The sequence below is a fragment of the Salvia splendens genome, chromosome 6, assembly GCF_004379255.2.
Source record: "Salvia splendens isolate huo1 chromosome 6, SspV2, whole genome shotgun sequence".
Lineage (NCBI taxonomy): Eukaryota > Viridiplantae > Streptophyta > Magnoliopsida > Lamiales > Lamiaceae > Salvia > Salvia splendens.
Genome location: NC_056037.1, coordinates 7,049,267 through 7,073,205, shown reverse-complemented (window position 1 = coordinate 7,073,205; position 23,939 = coordinate 7,049,267). Strand labels below are relative to the sequence as shown.

Sequence of the window (23,939 nt, the reverse complement as noted above, 5' to 3'; positions counted from 1 at the left end):
ATTTATATAAAGAATAAACTACGTCCCTGAACTATGGGTTTATCTTGTTCATAGTTCTTGGATTTTAAAAATATCGTCAGACATCCCTGGACTAAGGGTTTATCTCTATATTGGTCCTTTTTCCATTTTTTGATACCAAAATACCTTTTTGAGGCTTTGGGCAATTTGGTCTTTTTATACTTTTAAAATTTTAATTTGATATTATTTCAGTGATGTATTAAATCTGATATTATTTCAAAATTATCTTTCTTCTTCCCTTTTGTCATCCTTCACTTTGTTTCTTTATTTCAATATTAGATTTAATTTTATAAAATTAAATTTTAAATTTAGAATTTTAAATATCAATAACTTTTTATTAATTAAAATTATTAATTCATGGACATTATAAATATTGATTTAAACTATTAATTTTTGTTATTTAATATAATATTAAATTGAATAAATGAAGTACAGAAAAATAATATTAACCATGATGGAAAGTAAGAGCTATTTTACTTAGCTTTCGTTCGGTTGTTATAATTGCTTGTGATTATATATTATGAAGTTGACTAAAAATTTGATAAAACTAAAATTTTTATATAGGACTATTTTGTTTAAATTTTCTAGTTAATTTTGGTTGTTTTCAAATAACAAAAACGAAAATTATATTAGTCTTACATTACATGCATATTTATTTTAGATAATCGTGTTATATGATCTAATTATGATTAAAACTATTAAATATTGATTAAAACTAGGCATACCTTATTGATTAAATATTAGACACTATCAAATATTGATTAAAATTATTAATTTTTGTTATTTAATAATTTTAATAATTAATAAAAATTTCTTAATATTTAAAAGTCTAAATTTAAATTAAATTTTATAAAATTAAATATAATGTTGAAATAAACAAAGTGAAGGATGACAAAAGGGAAGAAGAATGATAATTTTGAAATAATATCAGATTCAATACATCACTGAAATAATATCATATTTAAAATGTTAAAAGTGTAATAAGACCAAATTGCTCAAACCTTCAAAATGGTATTTTGGTATCAAAAAACGGCAAAAGAACCAGTTTCGAGATAAACCCTTAGCTCAGGCATGTCTGACGATATTTTTAAAGTCCAAGGACTATGGACGAGATAAACTCATAGTCCAGAGACCATTTTTGTAGTTTACTCTAAAAAGATATTGATATTACCAATCTTCATTCTCCAAAATTTAATTGGACTTGAGTTTTGTAATTACACTGAAAAAAATCAAATAGAAATTAGAGCGATTGGTATTTGGTACAATAGTAGTATAAAGATATTCATAAAAAAATAAAGCTGATTAAATGCATTTTATTAGTATTAATAATATAGTACTCTCTCTCCCCCAATATCTGTCCTGCTTGATCTGATACATGTTTCAAATATTGTAAAGGAAAATAAGTTAGAAAATTTTAATGGCACATGATTCTTACTTATATATTAATTTTATAATATAATGTGAGAATTATTAGTTAGTATCTATTACTAAAAGTAGTAAAAGTGAAGTAAGATAATTATAGGGGACGAACCAAAATAAAAAATTGAGACACATAATGAGAAACATAGGAAGTATTAATTTATGTAGAAATTGTTCCTATATTACGTTTAATAATATTATTAAAAGGGTTTGACAAAGCCAAAAAACTTGAGCAAATCTTTACATAAATTGCACCCAAATTTTACTTAAATTCACATGGATATGGTACATCACTACATCTATTATCTATAGACTAATTAGTGACTCCCGAGTCTTATAATGAATTATATCATCAAAACCAGCTTCGTATTTTATTACAAAATTCTCCATCTGTTCAAATTTTTTTCATACAAACAAGAAAACTTTGGGATATTTTAAAAAGGAATATGCAATTATTTTCGTTCTTGTTTTTGAAAAGGATATATAATTGAATGTCAAATTGATATTATTCCTAGCTTGTAACGTGTTCAATAAATCCAAACGAACACAAGTAGTAGTATATATATTAACAGTTTTCGTGCAATACATTCCCGATTTTGGGAATAAATTCAAATTAAATTTTGCAGTAACTCTTAATTATGTGTTTAACTGAATTTAGATATAATTATGCAAATATCCAATGAAAAAATTAATATTTTCCTAAAATCTTATGTATACGTATTTAACTAGAAAAATTGAATCTTTTCCTGAATTATTGCAGAATATATGATTAAATTATGATACTCTCTGCCCGTGATTTAAAATCTTGAAACATGAAAATTTGAATCTTTTCCTGAATTAATACTGCAGAAAGATAAAATTATGATATTCTCTTTGTCCACGATTTAAAATCTTGAAATATAGTAAAAAATGCCAACATTTTATTGGCGTTCATATAATACAATAATAATACGTGGTAAGAACTAAGAATTAAGTTTGAAAATGCGCTATGCGATTTATGATAGTTGTATGTGACAAGAACGATATTACTATTAGTTAAATATCATAAAGTGGGTTTCAAAGTCTTTCTCAAAATTCAACCTCTCAATTACAAAATACTTAAGTAATATCATACTTTCATGATATAATTAACTATTACACAAAAACTATAAACTGTGTCACTGAACATTGATTCGTTGTTAATTTGTTATCATACTTTCATGTTATATTCAAATTTATATACAAACACCATTGCTAATTTCGGATCAATCCCACGAAAGCGTAAGTCATGCACGAGAACCATTAATGGCATTCACATTAAATCAATCACTATACCTACCACACAAAACTCCACATTAAATAAATACTACTAGGCTTTATGTCATCTTTAGCAATAAAAAATTAAGTTGCATTAATTGGCAACACTCAAAATCAGCCTCTCAATTAAATTACAGTCACGTAAAAGTGTCACTACACCTTAGGCAGTAAATTCCACAGTATCTCAACACTCTTCACAAAAGTGTGATTACAAAATGCAACATTTGGTTAAAAAATGGTTGGGGCCTTGTGACCTCTCTAGTTCATTTCATGTGATCTTCTTCCATCTCACACTCATTTCTGTGACTTGCTTCAATACTATTTCCTCTCACCCCTTCTATTTATACACTTGATCTTACCTCCCTCTTTCCTTCATCTTCTTCAATCATCATTTTTATCATCAATAAATTGACCCTAGAAGTTAAGGAAGAAAGCACAATCCAACAATGTTTGAGATGAAAAATGGATCGACACTTGTGCTCCTTGTCTTCATCTTGCTTCTAGTTAACATACATGCTCGCCCACGTATGATTCTTATTTTGTTTTTCCAATTTTTTCAAATTTTTACTATATTGGATTTTGATGGTATACTAGTGTACAATGAGAGTGTGATGTGCCTAATATAATGTTCCAATAATACTAGTTTATGACATAAACCTTTTTGGGTGAATGATCATGCCCTTGATTAAGTATATATATAAGAAAGTCATAATGAAACCTTTTTTTTCTCTACGATTTTTTAATAGCAGATCATGGCCGTCAAACTCAATCACATTATCGGGTCGAACCTAACTTGTTGAAGCATAAACAAGCGGATACACTGCAAGTGGCTGGGTCGAGGTTACCGGATTGTACCCATGCTTGTGGATCTTGTACGCCATGCCGGCTAGTTATGGTGAGCTTTGTATGTTCATCCATTGAAGAGGCCGAGACTTGCCCTATGGCTTACAAATGCATGTGTCACAATAAGTCGTACCCTGTGCCATGAAACGTTTTGATAAATTCAAATTTTGAATCAGTTGATGATAGATTATTTTAGCTCTATGTACGTATATAAGTTCTTTGTTTTCAATAGTTGTTTTGACGTGTGAATTTATTGTTTTAAAGGGTGCTTGCAAATGTAGTGGTAGTTGTTTTCTTTCTTTAGATGCAGCGAAGCTATTTTAATTTTAAATTTTATCTCATCAAAATTGTTGATTTTTTAGTTTGATTTTCTCTCTATAATAGTACTCCTCACTTTTTTTTCGTTTAGATGCATTACTTTTGGTAAATGAACTAGAAAATAAAGTTGGATTGTACATACTTGCAACTTGTTCTACTAAAAATGATTTTTGCAAAAATAGTGGAGTAAGACATTAGTTATATAAAATTTTAAGATATCACCGAAAGTCTCATAGAGTGATTTTCAATTAAATAGCACGGCATGAGAGAAGAATAATATTCATCTATAGTCCATCATTGTATGAAAGAAATTCATCTATAGTCCATCATTGTATGAAAGAAATTATACGATGAGAGTAGGTGATCCGCTCCGCTCCAAACTCAAATCAACGCTTCCTTCAAAAATTAAAATTTGTGGCATTTGAATACCAATTAAACTTTTATCGTCAAATCATGAAATTTGGTATTAAAAATGTTGCAAATAATTCACCAACAACTGCACAAGTACGCGTAACTATTATTTCGCCAAAAAATCATTGAATTAAATTCATGCCAATAGCAAAGTCCTAAGTACTAATATAGTATAAACCGAAATTAATAAATAATTATACTAATACTTTATGAAATCAGAAATGAACTATTTCTACTCAATTCGTCGCCCTTCCCTTTTCTCCTTCCCCATATTTAGATATTCATACATTCAAACACAATCGAAGAAAACATACGAATCGAGCAAATGTCATTGCAAAATATCATATTCGTCAAATCTCTGTCGCCATCATCATCATCATCAAACAACATCACCACCTTCTCCATTTTAGCAATTTTCACCCTTCATTTCTATTTAATTAATTCCTTCCAATTCAGGAAACAGGGGATTCAACGAGCTGGGCTTTCCCTCTTAGACAGAAAAATTCAAAAATCAAGAATCTTTGATTTGTATTTTCACATTAGGTTAGTATGAGGTACTGCAGTTTCAACCCTGTGAAATTTATTAGCAATTATCGGCTCTTTAGCGGTAATGATTTTGCTGTGCTTATTCCTTTTTGACATGCAAAGATGGTAACCAATGTGCACGCTTTTCTTGAGAGCTTTTTTGTTTCATAGAATATATCGCAATTGATGAAAACCCCTCATTTGTTTTTTCATAATAGCGTGAACCCACCAAAAACTTTCCTTTGATTGCGCCATTAATCTCCCCTGATGATGTAAAACTCCATCAAAATCTAACTTTAGGGTTCCTGTAGTTCTTGAGACTGTTTTGTGGGAGTGCGGATTTTTTTAAATTGTTGTGTTTGAGAGAGAGAGAGGCAGAGGGGGTTATGGAATGATTAAGGTTGAATTAGAGAAGCCAAGCATGGGTTAGAGCAATTATTGGATTGAATTTGCATTGTTAAATTACTTTTCATACTTTTATATATACCTTTTTGTGGCCAAAGGATGTGGGAATCTAATCTCCCACATTTCTAATGAAATTTAGGAGAAGAAAATGTATACCTTCTTGAGCCTCTCAACAAGGAGTAAGCCGTTGTATCTGTATTTTTTTTGTGCTTGTTTTCCGTTCTTGTGTAAAATGCATTGATTTGGCTAGGGTGACAAAAGCGGAGCAGCTTTATGCTGAAAATTGATAGTAGATTGTGGTTTCTGGCCTCTGATTATGTGATACACAATCTTAAGTTGATGAATACTTGAATAGTAGTTGATGTTATGTTGTCCATGAATGAGTAAAGTGGCAAACAATCTCAGAAGCTTTTTTTTCAGTGTTGTCCATGAATGTTATGTTGTTCGCTTAGTTTGTAATGTTGGTTTCATTATATACATTTATAGTGATTGTCTCCTACCATATGGTCCTTTGCTTCTGCTTTTTTCAACACTTTCGAATGTGTTTTATTAGGGCTATTTTCAAACTTAGATATCAAACCTATGTTTCAGGCTACTCTGTTTTCATATGTGAGGCCAGAACTTATCGATCGCCATTCATAGTGTTCAGTAGTTTTGTTTTCTTGATCCTGGATGCTGTAATTTCTTATTTAGTACCCTCTCTCTCTCTATCTCTCTCTCTCGCGTAATATATTTGTACATATTGTATTACTTATAACTGTACATAGATTCAGGTGAACTTCGAGTTAGATGTTATGAATCAGTTAAGTTTTTTCTTTTGTTCTTAAGGGTGTCTGTCTTCAGGTTGATGAAGATGAAGTGTACTGGGAGTGGACCGGAAGAAACAAGACAAAGAATCAGCATGGTCACATAATTCAGCTCATGTAATATCACAGTTAGCTCAGTGCTTTAGTGAGTAGAGATTGTTTTCACTTCACTTCAAGTTTCCCCATCTCTCAAATTCTCAACCTCTATCACCAAGTTTAGCTTGCTGTATGAATAATGGGTGATTCAACCCAGTTAAAGAATGCTGCTCTCAGTTATATATTCTGTTTATTTTATTGCTGATCCACTTCTTTCGTTTGTAGCTAATGCTATGTTTGGATCACGATCGTGGATAGGAGGATTGTTTAGCCGTGCCAACCATAGAAGATCTGGAAGCACACAATTTCTTGACTACACTTTGACCCCTATTCAGGTGATTAGGTTCTCTTCAGTTAGTTTGTATGTATACTGTGTCTATGTGTGTGTTATAGTAGAATGACAATAGCTTCGTTGTGGATGGTGGCCTTCTGATTTTTGTCAGGAAGAAAGACTGCAAAGGCTTAAAGAACGTCTAGGAGTACCTTATGATGAGACGCGGAATGAACATCAAGTATACTTTCTTCACGTTTTCCTTTCTCGATAATCAACCTAGACAGTAGACACAGAAAGGGCAAGATAAAACAAATAAAGAAAATGCTTTATTTCCCACAAACTCGTGGAATATAAGCTGTCTCATTGAATAGAGAGATTTCAACTGCGTAACGTTTCTCTCGATATACTGTCTCATCAAGTATGATTTCTGCACGTTTTCCTTTCTCTTGATAATCAACCTAGACACAGAAAGGGGAAGATAAAAAAAAATGCCTAATTTCCCACAAACTGGTGGAATATAAGCTGTCTCATTGAGTAGAGAGTATTCAACTGCGTAGTATTTTTCCAATCTTTAACGACTTCATAGTTCAACTCCATTGCCAGGAAGCTCTTCAAGCCTTGTGGGATGCTACCTTCCCCGGCGTTAAGCTTAAAGGTATGATATCCGAGCAGTGGAAAGATATGGGATGGCAGGGAGCAAATCCGGCGACTGATTTCAGGTGCCCCTTCCATCTTTAGCTTCTTCTTCATGTATGCATAGGTTGAAAGCCCATATAATTTTAATCTCGTTTAGATAACTCCATGTAATTTAAACCTCGTTGCCTATGTATTTGTATTTATTTTCTCACTCCATCTACTAAACCAATTATGTGCGTTGTAGCTTGAAAGTGAATTCATTCCCGATATTTCGATTCTTCACATTATGATTCGTATTGGCTTCAGGGGCTGCGGCTTCCTCTCGCTTGAAAACTTGCTTTATTTCGCCCAAAATTACCCGGTTTGTGTTTTCTACGCTAGTGATGATCTTTTTGCAGTTGGGTATATTACACTTGCAACATGGTTTTCAACTAATACGAAAAATTTGAAGGTTGCGTTTAGTAGGGTACGTCAAAAGCAATCTGGAGAGCGTTCGGAATGGGAGTATCCGTTTGCTGTGGCTGGCATTAACGTTTCGTTCATGCTGACTCAGATGCTCGACTTACATTCAGGTGTGTCGAATAATTGGATAAAATAATTTTCTAACTCAATATTTGCACATTTTCTCAAGAACGGGCCCACCTTTTGTCAGTACAATTTCCACGCAGATTAGAAGTGGGCCCGTCCTTAGATAAAGAGCAAAGTCAACTCATCGGGTATTAATACATCATTGAAAGTGTGGGACGTTTCTAGAAAGTGGTATCTGCCTGAAATAACTTGTTTATGTATATGCTTAGCATGCACCGATACGAATAAGTTGGCTTTCTTTATTAATCAAAATGGTATCGAAAACTACGTGGTATTCAATTCTCATCTGTTTAAAATCTCGTTTGATTAATTTTTCTTGATTTTGTCTTTGCAGAAATGCCCAAATGCCTTCCCGGATTTAACTTTGTCAGATTATTAGGAAGTGAGTTTTTGGCATTGTGTTGTTTGTGTTCGTGCTTGATTCTACTTAACGAGAAACGTTCATCTGTGCCATTGCAGAAGACAAAGATGCATTCGACATCCTCTATTGTATAGCTTTCACGATGATGGACGCTCAATGGCTTGCAATGCAGGCTTCCTACATGCAGTTCAATGTACTCTCTCTCTTTCGTCTCTCTCTCTAACAAGATAGTAACGTAGCTAAGTTCCGTTTGATTTGATCTCAGGAAGTGTTGCAAGTAACAAGAACACAATTGGAAAGAGAATTATCTTTAGAAGATGTTCATAGAATACGTGATTTGCCAGCTTATAACTTTTTGTTTCATGAGTAGTTATATGTATACTTAGTTCCAAGATTTAGAAGTGTTGGGGGCGTTTTTTGCAACGAAAATTCTTCGTCATGTTATGGTGTGTTTAGAGATGCACTTCGTGGATTAGCTTACCCGGTGTAGCATCTTCCGTCTGTCTCGTGCTTAAGCCCGCTACGAGACTAGTCGGATCATGTGATGAGAATTTCATCAGTTGCAGCATCTATGAAATTGAGGTAACGATATGGTGTACTAACTAACATGTACAATCTTTGTATAATAGTTCTTTTTTTTCTTCAGATTAACTGTTATATTTAAGATAAAATGTGTTTCCCTAGTAATTGTCTTTTTAGAATATTGTATAAAAAGGTTAATTAAATCATAATATTCCTAAGAAATTGGTTTGTTGACTCATTATTCCATAACTGCATTATGTCAAGCGGGAAATAACTTAAATTTTTACAAAATATTTAAAGTTTGGTCACAAAAATAAGACTAATCCCATAAAATTATTTCAAAATTATCATTTTAATGCAGATTTTTTAATTGTTCGATTATACATAGAGGCAATTTACCTACTATCTACAGTTTTTTTTTCAGATATGAGTGCTTATTCCAAATCAATGATAGATTATATATTGGATTAAACGCACTGAATCGTGTAATTTAGACTTTCTTTTATCTACTTAATTATTAATTGATTATAATGAAGGATATCTTTTTAAACTATCAACAACTTTGATATGTCAACTTTGTAGCATGACATGCGAGAGTTATTGCACAAGTGAGGCAAAATAAATTATGATTAGACATACATCCAATACCAATCTTCTACACAAAAAATGAGTGGTTTGATAAAATCATTACGCAATTTAGGTACAGAAAATTTGTAGTGGATAATAAAGAAAGCACAGAATCCCTCGTGGGATGTTCTCACCTTTTTTATTCATTAGGAAAATTCGCCGACGATTCAACTCTTTAATGACAGATTCTCAACTGTAAATCAGAGTTGAAATTTTATTCCAATTTCAAAATTAAAATAAAAAAATTATTTGTTTGTTAAATATAACTCATCTTATAAGTTCTCGCTAGATTAATAGTCAGAAATATGTTCATAATTATAAAGGATATTTATTTAGATATGTTAAAAAAAACTTATTACTATAATGTTTTTCGACACAGGAAATCTAGCAACATTGTAAGTATCCAGCAAATTGTTTGTCAGTTCCATATATTGTGTGGAAGTTGATTGTTGGTTGTTGCACTTGCATTTGTGATTTAATGTGACATCGTTCATTTCAAAGATATAACAGTAAATGATTTACTTAGGTGGACCATTTTTATTTATTTTCTATCTCAAGTGGGTCAATTGGAAAAAAAAAGTCAAATTAAAACCAGATTTCATAGTCATGAGAAAATTTCAATTTCTATATCCAACAACCAACCACAAGCAGTGTGCAATAGATGAGATGCACTTCAATAAATTTTTATAAATGTACATTACTTTTGGTTATCCTTATCCTCTTATAGAGCTATGCAGTTTTTATGAGAGATGTAAGAATTTTTTTTTATTAAATGTTGGTGGAGCTTATAATTTTTCAATTTAGAAATCGGGAGTTATCAGCCACACCAATATAATTTAAAATATTCCTTGGGATTTCACATGATTTTTTTTTCCACAAATCTATGCTGAAAGTGGGATGAACTTCTTTTAGTAACTCCAATCTAAAAATATTAATTAATTTTCATCTATTTATGTTAAATGTTTGATATAAATATCGCAACCAGTGAGTGTCGAATTAATGGACGCTTTCCTGCACGATATTATGATCTAGAAGTTGTGTATATTATTATGCAGGTAATATTCAACTTTAACCAATGGACCATTTAGCTTTAAAAACATGCTACGCGTCTACAAATAATAAATAAAACGAGTAATTATTAGTAATTTTTTTAACCTAATTTGAAAAGCTATAAATTTAAATAAATAAAACCTATATGTAATATTACTAGAGTATTTTTAAGATAAAAAACATAAAGACATTTTAGGCAAATTGAAATTTGTAATGATATGGAAACTTTATCTAGTGTAATTTTTCTCTTTTATGTGGTCTGTAAATTATATTATATGGATATGATATTTCTCCAAAATGCATTTGTAAATAGTATCCACATTATTTCTTGTTGAAAATACAATTGAAAATATGAAATCACATGTGCAGGCAACAAATATCATTAATCATTTATGAACATTTATTCAAAGTTTCACACCTAGATTTGGTACTTCTGTCTCAACAAAGTCAACACTAAGATTGTCTCCTATTAAATTTACCTTTTAAAAAAAAATCATTTTTGATATTTCAGTTTGATGCCCTTTTTAAAGAAGATAATGCTGGAATAAAGAGAATGTGTAATTGAAGGAAAATATAAAAAATTACAATTAAAGTCGAATTGGAAAAGGAAGAATTTAAATTTAGATCTTCAAACATGTCATGAATGGATTATTTAATTACTAGTTATACATTATCAATCGTATTTTCCTTTTGAAGTACTAGCAATCGTGTCTTAAAAAATAACTGAATGTACATATGTGGCAAGATAATCTTTAACATTGGCAATTCTTCATGTCCTTCTCAATCTTTTCTTCTATTTCAAACTCTCTTTTGACTCAATTTGGTAAATATATTGTGTGTACTGTATGTAATATTTTGCTCAATACATGAGTTTACCATACATATCATAAAACACGTCTATCATGTGTTGGATGATATATAAATAACTCAAGCAACTGTGAATATAAATCTTGAAAAGAAATGTAGCATGATAATGACAAAATTAACCCTCGTTGCAGAAAATCTGCATTTTGGTTTTGGTGTGAACACGAACGCAGCTACATTAGAAAAATGTGGCAATCTGTCACCTCTCTTTTGGTGTGACAGACTTATCCATAATAGTTCTTTTTTCTATTTAAAATTTTCCTATAATTACATTAATATGGATTAGTAGTATCAATATGACTCATCACGATACGAGTTCATTATCGGAACAATTCTATTTTTGTTATAGAGAACTAATGGAATTCCATTTTAATGAAGGAGATTATATTTATTCCGGATGGGGGAGTGACGCACAAGGGTTATGCGTCGTTATTATTGAACGACGCACAACCCTTATGCGTCGTTGGTTAACGACGCATAATCGTTATGCGTCGTTTAAAGACGCATAAGCATTATGCGTCTTACCCTAATGACGCATAACCCTTATGCGTCACACTGGTAAGCATTCCCGCCTATCACCCGGGTGACCCGGGTTCGATCCCCGGCAACGACGCATTTTTTAAGTGATAAGTATTTGATAAAAATGAGTTATTCTAAACATTTGTTTTTGGCAAATAGATATTACTCTTATAAAAGACTTAATTAAAGAAGTTAAGAATAAATGCCCAATCTAATTGGTCCCCCAAAACGAATACATGTACATTGACAAATTAATTTATACTTCTATTATCTATGACCGCTGTTTATTTTATTTTATATATTAAGTTTATTTTCGAATATCTTAAAAATTACTATTGTTTATGCCGTTAATTGTATAATAATATAAAAATCAAAACTTTATTCACTTATAGATTAAGTTTATATAGAATACATGGGCATAATATTATATACTATTAATTAAATAATCCAAGTCTTTATGTTATAAGAAAATAAAATAATGCTTATTATAAAATAATTTCCAAAAGTCCTTGCTGCAATAGTAATAATAATAGTAAAAATGCGCCGTTGCCGGGGATCGAACTCGGGTCACCCGGGTGATAGGCGGGAATGCTTACCAGTGTGACGCATAAGGGTTATGCGTCATTAGGGTAAGACGCATAATGCTTATGCGTCTTTAAACGACGCATAACGATTATGCGTCGTTGGGTTGTGCGTCGTTCAATAATAACGACGCATAACCCTTGTGCGTCACTCCCCCATCCGGAATAAATCTAATCTCCTTCATTAAAATGGAATTCCATTAATTCTCTATAACAAAAGTAGAATTGTCTCGTTCATTATCCTACATACCTACCTTGTTTCCAATGCAAATTTTTTAACTGTTTAATTTGTCCACTTCCATTTCTTACAAAATAAGACAGAAACCGACAAAATATGTCTAAAAATGCAAAAGAGCTGCAGATTTCATCGCCATCACAAAAACACAAGATCTATACATTTACATGTACAAAAACGTGTTTATGTAACTTCCCTAACCAAAGGAAAATTTACAAAAAAAAAGAAAAGAAAACATCGTTCGTCCCATGGAGTAAGTTAAACACACAATTCCAAACTAGTTTCACCTCTCTCTCTCAACTACATTTGCTTCATCACAAGCCATCTTTTGCAAAAACATAAAAAAAGCCTTCAACGTTAATCTCACTTGTCCTAAAATATCAACAAAAACACCATCCCTATCAAAGCTCAACGGCCACGGATGCACAACGGCCTATCTCATGGTGGGCTTCATAGACGACGTAAGGGTGCGTGTCTGTGAGTGTGTCTGTTCTAGCCATGCCGCATTCCCATGAAGAAGTTGAAGTCATGATGTTGGACCCTCAATTGCTTTAGCCAAGAATCGGCCACGCTCAAGAGCGACGCCATCCTCTCCCGGTCAAGGTCGTTCTTGTCCGATAGCCACACGTCTCCTTGCATCTTGTAACTTGCCAAACCAAATGGAGGGAGAGGGATGCTCTCCCCTTCCTTTCCTTTCCTCTTCAAATTCTCAACATCGTCCCCCAAGTCCATGTCTATCATCATAATCCCGCCATTTTAAGAACGCGATTAATCAAGAAAACGGGAATATGAGACGATGATGGAGTTCCTTGTTCATACCTTGAAACGAGGAGGAAAGGGTGTGGTACGTGAGGAAGCACGTTTGCAAGTCTCTAATTGTTCTACCAGTGGGAATGTGATAGATAGGGTACCTAGATTTGCACGCGTAATCCATCAATTCTTGATTTCTTATTAGGCCATATACGCATAAAATCAATAGATATGACAGTAATAAGTTTAGTATGCTAACCAGGCGACAGCCATCCAACTAGCCGGTGAAAGATCTACACTTCTTAACGACAGTAATCCCGGGTGTCTTTGAGCTAAGCTACTAATCTGAGAAGCAAAGAATCAAGAAACTCAATGCACAAAATCTAAAACTATTCCTCAACAAGAACATGAAAGTAGAATAAAGACACGATGGCCTATTACAGACATAGACATGAATCAAGAATAGAAAACCAGCCACATACGTTGGTTCGTTTTTTCAAGTCAAAAAGGCTTGCAACTTATTTACAATATTCCCCAATTACAGTATTTGATTCTTTCATATCACATCCAAATATTCTACCTCCCCTTTATCAATTTGATCAAGAGTCGATGATGTCAAACACGAACACAAGTCAGTTAAACGGGGTTACCTTGTCCGTAAGAGGGACCCTTCCGTAGGGGGACGATCTCTCAAAGTACTGAAGGTAAAGATTACCCAATCTCTCATTCTGGTTCCACAAATCCTGCTCGCATATCCCCTCCTCGGACGAGCACCCATCCCACCTCGACAACTTCTCACTCTCGCTCTCATCGCTAAACGAATCACTAAACGAGTCCCTTGTCTCGCTCACAGAATCAGTTTCCTCCCTGCACCAAATGCAGTCTAATCAAATCAATATATACACATCTTCAGCTTAGCAACACAAATTAACTAAAACCATCAGCAATCACAATTGAATCAAGAACTCAATCAAATCCAATCCCAATCCCAAATCAAGAAAGGTGATCAGCTGTGCAAATGTGGTTTCTTTACCTCAAGCAGTTTGCAGATGAACTGCTGGTGAAAATCTGGATTGCAGAGAGATAAGGCACGAAGTATTGAATTAGATTCTGGCCGTTGTCGGAGACGATCGGAACTCCGGCGCCGTAAGCACTCCATTCATCAAAAGTATTCCAAAGATCAGCAAGAACAAAATAGTCAACTTTTTCCCTTTCCCATGGATGCCATAGCCTATTAAGCTTCCTTGTCTCACTCTATCCATCAAACAAGAAAAGGGGAATCAAGCAAACCCCTCAACAATCATAGAGCAAAATTGAATTCAAAACTTTAAACAATTGTGCAAATTGGAATTTTGGGAATGAAAAACAAATAAAAACCAAACCTTTAAGAGGAACTGAGATGGGGCAAGGGGCGTTGTGCAATCCAAGAAGCTTTTGAGGTTTGTTGTCTGCATTGAAACCTTGTCCAAGATCAACATGATTTCCCTTCAACACGGTTGATTAAGAGAGAGCAAGAGAGAATTGGGTGTGATTCTCTCTCCTAACTCTTTTTGAAAGTTGGCGCAGAAGAAAAACAGAGGAAGAAAAAAAAACCAAGAGGATTTTACGAGGAGAGGAAGAGAGAAATTGACGGGATTTTCCTTCTCTCTTTCTATGTAAAAATGTAAGAGAAGCGAGAGAAAATTGTTCTTAAGAAACAAAGATTACTACCCTTTGACGTTTAGACAAACCATTTGCATAAACCGCAAGTCTTTATCAATATTTCCACTTTCCTCTTTTTTATTTGTGCAAAAAATTCAATCTTTTAACAAGATTTCTGATCGCCGGAAAAGCCGGGCTCCGATCAGATTTCAACAAAATCCAATCTTTTTCTCTCACCAAACCCCGGATTTTTTTTCTTCAAATAGAAAAATTAAAATCTCACCCATCAAAATTTACGGGAAAAAAAACTAATTGAAAATCCTTACCTAATCAAAGATTAAAAAAAACAATTCACATTTATAATTATTTTTTCTGGGAAAATGAATTACGCGTTGTAGTGTGTGTGCTGTGTGTGAAAGCGAGCGAGGGGAATACTTGGAAGAGAAGGAGTTGTGATAGAAACAACGTTTGATTCACGCGAAGAGAGGAAAAGGGCAGGCGTTTTGTGAGGCTGAAATTGTGAAAAATTGGATCTTTTAATATACAAGAAACCAACAGACTTTATATGGGTTTTTATTCTTCTTTAATTTTTAGGTGATAAAAAGGGAATCAACTTTTCTTTATAGAGAGAAACCGAACTGAATGAATGTGCTGTGTTTTTATGTATCGATTTTCAAAACCGGAATTTTGGTTTATCATTTGTAAGCAGGTGCTGGAATGCGTGTGATGTGGAAGAGAGAATCGTGAGAGTTGAAACAGAAGTGAGACAATTCTCTTTTCTTCTATTATGGCATTATCCGATTAACTTATCTCCAGAATATCTATTTCCTTCTTTGGATTTATGTGTCGAGCATTAGCAATGGAGTGTCCTAAGGCGCGCCTTATGCACCGTCACGTAATTATTTTTATCCTCCTACCCGTGTGGTGCCTTAAGGCGTGCCCTATATGTTTTACTATTGTTTAGTTAATTAATTTAAATGTTTTCAAATATTTAATGCAAACTAATTAAAAAACACATCGAGTAGCTAAAAACCGGCGAAAACTGCATTGATTAAACAAAAGTTACACGATTCAAGTTGGCTAATCTACGCAATTCCCAACTTTCGGCGCAGCTCATCGATCAACCTCCGGAGATATTCGGCTTGGGTGGGGTCCGTACACTTCGCGATGGCTTTGTGCGTCTGCAACAAGGTCTTCGCCATCGAGGCTGTTGCCAACTACTCATAAGCGGCAGCCGTCGGGGTCGGGGTCTGGACCGGGATCGGCGATGGGGTGGCGGGGGATTTATACCAAATTTTCGAATTTAACATTAAAAAAAATGCTTGCCATCGTCCGCCGAGCCCACAATGATGCCCGATGGCGCGGACGATGACCTATCGTCCGTGCCCATCGTCCGCCGAGCCCACAGTGGGGTCCGATGCTGCGGACGATAGGCCATCGTCCGCGCTTCTTCCGCACCCGAAGCTTAGGGCGTGGGCATAGGGTGCGCCCTATGGCGAGCACCTACAATGGAGGCATCCTCCGCGCCCGAGGACGATGGCACGCATAGGGCGTGCCATCGGGCGCCACATTGTGGGTGCCCTTAGAGCATCAACACTGGGACAGATGTCCCGACGGACTTTCCAAAAACACCACCTGCCACTTTATAAGGACATCCCACTGTACTGCCACGTCATAAGGACATCTCACTGCACAATGGCGTACATCCCCAAGGACATCCCGACGGACATCCACAATAATAAAAATTCATAAATTCACCATATTAAACAGTTTACGGAATTAAAATTTTGACACGAATACGGACGGAGAAAGTGTAATGACAATTTCATTAAATAAAAAATAAATAAAAATAGTACATTTCAACAACAAAAAAAAGTCTAAACAAATTACATTATAAATATCAACGACGACCCATCCGCGTCCATAGCTCTTCAATTATATAGTTCTGGGGTCGAATATGGGCTTGTCGTTGGCGCATGTCGGCAAATGCACTGACTCGATCGGCCTCTTCATGGGGTATCCACATACGTACATTGGAGGTGGCCACGTCATGGCTTGGACCGGCAACATCAAGATCATCATTGGCCCAATCAGTCAGTGTTGGACCTTCATCTTCGACAATCATGTTGTGCATGATAATACATGTGTACATGATATCACGATGCTGTCAATATACCACAGCCGTGATGGACCCTTCACTGCCGCCCATCGTGTCTGGAGCACACCAAATGCCCGCTCCACATCCTTGCGCGCTGCCTCCCGACGACCCGCAAAATAGATATTCTTTTCGTCTGTTGCGCATTTGATCATCTTCACAAAGACGGGCCACATAAGGTATATCTCATCCGCCAAATAATAGCACATATTGTGCTGGTTGTCGTTGGCGACGAAACTGACGGTCGGACGCCTATGCACTGGTCGTTGAAAAGGGGCGACGACTGGAGGACGTTGATGTCGTTGTTCGACCCGGCTAGCCAAATCCACAGTCGATAGTCAGCTACCGCTTCAAGGATCATCATGGGATTCTTGCCCTTGAAACCGGTAGTGAACACCCCTTTTCAGGCGGCGGGGCAGTTCTTCCACTCCCAATGCATACAATCTATCCTGTCCAACATTCTCAGAAACCCGTGCTAACTCTCGTGCATATCCATCAGAGCCTGGCAATCTTCGGGGGTAGGCTTCCGAAGATACCTATCCCCGAATATCTCCCTAACGCCCTCACAAAAATACTTCAGACATTCGCGGGCAGTCGTCTCGTCGATGTGGAGGTACTCATCGAACATGTCGACCGCACCTCCGTATGCCAGCTGCCTGATTGCGGCAGTGCACTTCTGTATGGGCGTGTGGCCGGGTTTACCAACCACATCCTCCCTCATCCTGAAATACTCGTATCGATGCTCTAAAGCACCCAGCTGCCTAATTGTGGCAGTGCACTTCTGTATGGACGATGCATCCTAAAACGTCGTCGGAACATGTTCTCCCCAAACCGCGGCTCTGGAGCGAAGTAGTCCCCATACAACCGACGGTGTGCAGCGATGTGGTCCCGGGATACTATAGTTCGACGATGGATGGGTCAAGGTACCGCCGGCTGCTGCTGCTGCTGCAAGGTCGCTTGTATCGTGCGATTTATCTCCCTGGACGTAACGGCCCGCAACTGTTCTTTAATTCGCCGACGTACATCATCAGCACCCGCACCACTACCACCCGCATCACTACCACTACCACTAGCCATTTTGGAGATATAAAAGAAACGTAGAGAGAGAGAGAAACTCGTTAAAACAAGTTATGCGAATGAAATGAAGTTCAACGAGACGTATATAGAGTTTTTTTAAAATAAAAAATAAAAATCGGGACGTCCATCGGGAACCCGCAATGGCGGACGTCCCGACGGACGTCGTCGGAAAGCCTCGGATCTGCAGTGTCCGCAGCGGACGTCCGCATCCGTCCCTCCATGCCTAATGGCGGACGTCCCGTGCGGACATCCGACACGCCAGTCCGACGTCCGCCACTGCGGATGCTCTTATATTGATTTGGATTGTTTTATTGGGGGTCCGAATCAATCATATTTATTTTTCAATCAATTAATAAATTTGTTTCGTTAGTAATTATATTTACATGTTAATATAGAAAATGTTTTAAATGTAAATCTTTAACAATTATGAGAAATTTTCCATTTCTTTTTACTGCAATTGATTTTAAATGGTGCGTTTACTCATTCCTTTTAAGTTCATGTGTACATATTTAAAGATAATCACATACAAAAAATGCATAATTTGTACTAATTGCTTGTAATGTACTTACTATACAATACACATGATTAAGTTATTCCACATATATGTTTTACTTATAGTACAATAATTACTACTCCATAGTCCATATTCTATATATCCATACATTCAAATTGCTAACTCAACGTGATGTATGTGAGTTACTACACATATTTGCTCTATGTGAGGGTAGTATGGACAATATTGCATATTTTACTTTTTTATTAGTATTAGTAAATCCTAAAGTAAGGTCCTACTAGATTTATTAAAATTGTTTTTAATAAAGTGAAATTGCAGACTCTTATTAAGTCAAGCGTGGCTTCCATTCAAGTATTGTCAAAGAAATGGTCCATTATTTCAATAAGTATCCGAATTTTTTAATGATAAGATTAAAATTAGAGAAAAGTATTTAATGGACTAGGCTAACTCCTTGTCTAAATCCAAATCGATGCGTAATTAATGGCTAAAGAAAAGTAAAAGTATAATATGCCTCATTTTGTTATTTGCTATTAATATTTCCATTATGTATTATATGTATTATGTAGGTCGACTGTTATTTCATTAAGTCAATCTACTCACATTTATTAAAAAAAAAATAATAGCATATAAAAGTATGACTTTTATACTATTAATTTTTTTTACTCACATTTTTCAATTGGCAAATGGAGAATATGTTTTGTTATGAAAGAGAATTACAAGGTCTCTTAAGTCGATGCTCTAAAAAATCAAAAAATAAATTGTATTTTGACTTATTATAAAACATACAGTATGAAATTTATTTTAGCTTGCTTCACTTTCAATCCTGCATATCTCATAAAAACAATCTAACGAGCACAAAAATTAAAAATATTGGAGAGATATTATCATTTTGTAAAAGAGGAAAAAACAAGTTAACATAGCGACAATATGAGGAGATGACAACCGGATCCCCAAGGATCAAATCTCATTAAGACATAAATATAGAGGAAAAAACAACAATGAGATGAGGAAAAGAGTTATTAATAGTCCAAGTACATTAACACCACGTGCTGTTCCAGAGCAGAAAATACTAAAGAGTTTATTTTATTCTATATTTTATAATTATTGTCACAATAAAAAAAGAAAATTTTGATATGTTGACTAGTTCAAATCAAATTTAGCCATTGAACATATCAAGCGGTGGGTTTCAGAGAGAGTGTATCAGTGTGTGTATGCCTGTATGGATTCAATTTCCTCCAACGCTAGGATTTGTTTATAGTAGGAGTAATGTATATATACTTCTTCAAGGATGTATGTTCTAGTTTTGACAAAAATAATTAAATTATAACACGAAAATACTATTAAATAAAAATATGTGCACTTTCTATTTCTATTCGTTCCATAAAATATGAGCATTTTCATTTATAGAAAGTAGTTCTCAACTCATTATCTATATACAATAATTTATTTATAACTTAATCGAGTTATTTTTATTTTCGGCAAAAGCATATATTTTTATGGAACGGGGAGAATATTTAAGGTCGAACTTGGCAGGTTTATTTGCTGGCAGTGTTTATTTTCCAAGAGGAATGATATGCTACATACCTTATATGAGCTCCTTATGTGAGCATCGATCCCGTTTGATGCACGTTTAGCATTGTTTGCTTCGATTTATATATTTAGTTTAATTCTAATACATTAAAAACTGTTATTGAAATTTTTAATTTTACAAAATTCATAAAAATCAAAACTTTACTTTTTATTTTATTAATTTATTCAAAATTATAGAGAAAATGAGCAAATCGAGCTTTGTTTTTTAAATTTTTTTTATGAAATTAAAAATTTCAATAACACTTTTTAACGTATTAGAATCAAACTAAATATATAAATCGAAACAAACAACGCTAAACGTATGTCAAAAGGAAGTGGTGCTCACATAAGGAGCTCACATCAGGTATATATGTAGTATATCATTTCTCTATTTTCCAATACATATGATATGACTAGACTATTCCATAAGCACAATAGTTATAGTTATATAGCGTAAGTAATAACGAGTCTATCTTGTTCTCCCTGATGTAGTAAAAATCATTTTATTCTAAAGTACATGTGCTACTCTTATTTAAACATCTTCATAGTACATATTTATTGTAATCTAATTCTAATGTGCTATGTTAACTTTGGAGATCACTTAAGCACATTTGTGTTGGTATTTTTACTCTTCAATATAAACTGAAAATATTTGTAGATAATTGTGAAAATAATACATGGAGTGATGGGCATATATGCATGAGTTAGTTTTTTGTGTGTGCATGGGTCTCCGTCGAGATATATATATATGGGAGCGTTATTCTCCTTTTCACATCTTAGATCCTTTTTCCTTCTTAATATTACGCGTTAGATCTAAGGCATCAACGGATCAGATTGATTCTATAAAACTGGTTCCGTGTTGCATTATAGAAGGTGGTTGTATGCATTACAGGGTTATTATTGACATTTGACGGAAAAGTAACTGCCACATTTTGGTATCTGCGAATAATGCACCACATGGTCACGAGTAATGCATATAATTGACTATATAATGCACAATATGTGAACTGCAATGCATACGAATAAGATGTACCATGTTATGATGTTTGGACACACGTTTCTTGTTTCCCCTAAGGGTTTAATAAGCTTAGGGGCTAGGGTATAGTACGTAGACACGTATGTAATCTTCACATGGTAACGAGTAATGGATATAATTGACTATATAATGCACAATTTGTGAACTGCAATGCATACGAACAAGATGTGCTGTGTTATGATGTTTGACACACGTTTCTTGTTTCCCCTAAGGGTTTAATAAGCTTAGGGGCTAGGGTATAGTACGTACGCATTAATAACAAATTATAAAACGATACGAATAATTCACCAAATTGTCACGAGTAATGGATGTTATTAACTATATAATGCACAATATGTGAACTGCAATGCATACGAATAAGATGTACCATGTTATGATGTTTGACACACGTTTCTTGTTTCCCCTAAGGGTTTAATAAGCTTAGGGGCTAGGGTATAGTACGTAGACATTACTAACAAATTGTTGTTATTGGAATATACGTATGTACATTATTTGGTTTAGGTAGTGCATTATGTAGATGTTAATTGTCATTATCTCAGTATATTATGCATTATTAGAGGTATTGTGTATATGGGTTAATCAACGGATTGAAGATTACATACGTGCATTTAGTAATGTCTACGTACTATACCCTAGCCCCTAAGCTTATTAAACCCTTAGGGGAAACAAGAAACGTGTGTCAAACATCATAACATGGTACATCTTATTCGTATGCATTGCAGTTCACATATTGTGCATTATATAGTTAATAACATCCATTACTCGTGACAATTTGGTGAATTATTCGTATCGTTTTATAATTTGTTATTAATGCGTACGTACTATACCCTAGCCCCTAAGCTTATTAAACCCTTAGGGGAAACAAGAAACGTGTGTCAAACATCATAACACAGCACATCTTATTCGTATGCATTGCAGTTCACAAATTGTGCATTATATAGTCAATTATATCAATTACTCGTTACCATGTGAAGATTACATACATGTCTACGTACTATACCCTAGCCCCTAAGCTTATTAAACCCTTAGGGAAACAAGAAACGTGTGTCAAACATCATAACACAGCACATCTTGTTCGTATGCATTGCAGTTCACATATTGTGCATTATATAGTCAATTATATCCATTACTCGTTACCATGTGAAGATTACATACATGTCTACATACTATACCCTAGCCCCTAAGCTTATTAAACCCTTAGGGAAACAAGAAACGTGTGTCAAACATCATAACACAGCACATCTTGTTCGTATGCATTGCAGTTCACATATTGTGCATTATATAGGCAATTATAAGCATTACTCGTGACCATGTGGTGCATTATTCGTAGCGGTTTTCAGCCATTATTAGATTACTATTGTACCCTCATAATGCACAAAATAGGACAAATAATGCAACACGGGATTAATTACCCAATGTTGATCTTGACCGTCCATTTCTCTAATCTAATGGCTGATATTAAGAAGGAAAAAGGAGGAAATATAGGAAAAGGAAATGAATACATCCCTATATATATATATATATATATATATATATATATATATAGGGGAGCACTATTCTCCTTTTCCACTCTTAAATTCTTTTCTCTTCTTACTAATAACCGTTAGATCTTTTCAATCAACGGACCACGTTAATCCTTAATAATGATTTCCGCGTTGCATTATAGAACCTTTAGTTGTGCATTATGGGGGTAATATAGTAAAGTTAGTAAAATGGAACCGCCATATTTTTGGCAATAGCGAATTTTAAGCGATTTGCAATCTTACGCCTCTTCAGTTTTCTCCAACTTCTCTCCAGCATACGATTCGACTCTCCCCACTCCTTCCACTCTCTAAAACCCTAGTTACATCTCCCACAAATCGATTTTGACAGCCTCCGTGACATATTTCGGCGATTACACTCCACCGTGGTTACATCTGCCACAAATCGACCGGCCTTGACTCGTTTCGACGAATATTCAACAAATCTTGCAGGTATGTAAATGGAAAGCATTCAACTTTGCAAATGCCTACGAGAGGTCGACCACTCTCTCAAGCATCAGAGGATGCAGGTGAAATTTCCGACGCTATTCAATATCTTATTTGTTGCTTGCGTGAAAGGGTATTTGCAACTCTGTTGATTGCTCATTATCCAGTTTAAAAAGGAATAACTTTACAATGTTCTTTAATCTGTTGGTGTATATGTGCTCAGTCCGGATGGAATAGGTTTATCAATTTGTGTGGGTAATGCATTATGAAACTGTAATTGTACATTTTTTGGAGTATATTGTGCATTATATGATTGGTATTCTTTATGTGCAGTAAATTATGCAATGTGCATAGTGTCGTGTGTTTTGTGTTGTGTTGATTAAACTCGTGAAGTAGTTTGTATGTGCATATTTTAGTGTAAACTATGCATTATGAAACATACTTTATGCATTATGGTAACTACATTATGCATTATTAAGGGTGTTGGATGTGTTGTCATATTTGCTCAGTCTGGATGTGTTTTTTGTATTATGTTGTGTGGCCAATGCATTGGCAAACAGTAAAATTGGATTTTTTTTTCTACTATTGAATGCATTATATGAGTTGTATAATGTATATAGTTTCAAACATTATGTGTGTAACACATGTGCGTTTTCATGTTGAGACGCTGCACTATCAGTTCGTTTGTGCATTTAATAGTGTAGACTATGCAGTATAGAACATTATTTATGCATTAAGTTAACTAAATTATGCATTATTCAGGGATTTGGATGTGTTGCCATAGATCCTCAGTTTGAATGAGCTTCTTTTATTATGTTGTGTGGGCAATGCATTTT

General features: G+C 34.5%; 2 protein-coding genes across 12 annotated transcripts; one reads left to right on the top strand and one right to left on the bottom strand.

Moving 5' to 3' along the window:
* The first annotated feature begins 4,546 nt into the window (after positions 1–4,546).
* LOC121807305 (ELMO domain-containing protein A-like) lies at positions 4,547–8,694 on the top strand. 11 transcript variants are annotated; one of them, XM_042207531.1, is made up of 10 exons: positions 4,547–4,848; positions 6,079–6,186; positions 6,363–6,472; positions 6,581–6,649; positions 7,015–7,130; positions 7,354–7,408; positions 7,499–7,619; positions 7,970–8,017; positions 8,095–8,189; positions 8,262–8,694. In XM_042207531.1, the coding sequence occupies exons 3-10, from the start codon at positions 6,371–6,373 to the stop codon at positions 8,364–8,366; spliced, it is 711 nt and encodes a 236-aa protein (XP_042063465.1). In that variant the 5' UTR covers positions 4,547–4,848; positions 6,079–6,186; positions 6,363–6,370; the 3' UTR covers positions 8,367–8,694. The 11 variants fall into 11 exon arrangements, with proteins under 11 accessions (XP_042063465.1, XP_042063457.1, XP_042063466.1 ...); XM_042207523.1 differs by having other exon boundaries at positions 6,079–6,158; positions 7,354–7,619; XM_042207532.1 differs by having other exon boundaries at positions 7,354–7,619; positions 8,266–8,694.
* A 3,802-nt stretch (positions 8,695–12,496) lies between these two features.
* Positions 12,497–15,526, bottom strand: LOC121808424. Its single transcript, XM_042208908.1, has 6 exons — positions 14,527–15,526; positions 14,178–14,398; positions 13,795–14,011; positions 13,404–13,489; positions 13,214–13,305; positions 12,497–13,128 (listed from the first exon to the last, which is right to left on the bottom strand). The coding sequence occupies exons 1-6, from the start codon at positions 14,620–14,622 to the stop codon at positions 12,887–12,889; spliced, it is 954 nt and encodes a 317-aa protein (XP_042064842.1). The 5' UTR covers positions 14,623–15,526; the 3' UTR covers positions 12,497–12,886.
* Positions 15,527–23,939: the final 8,413 nt, after the last annotated feature.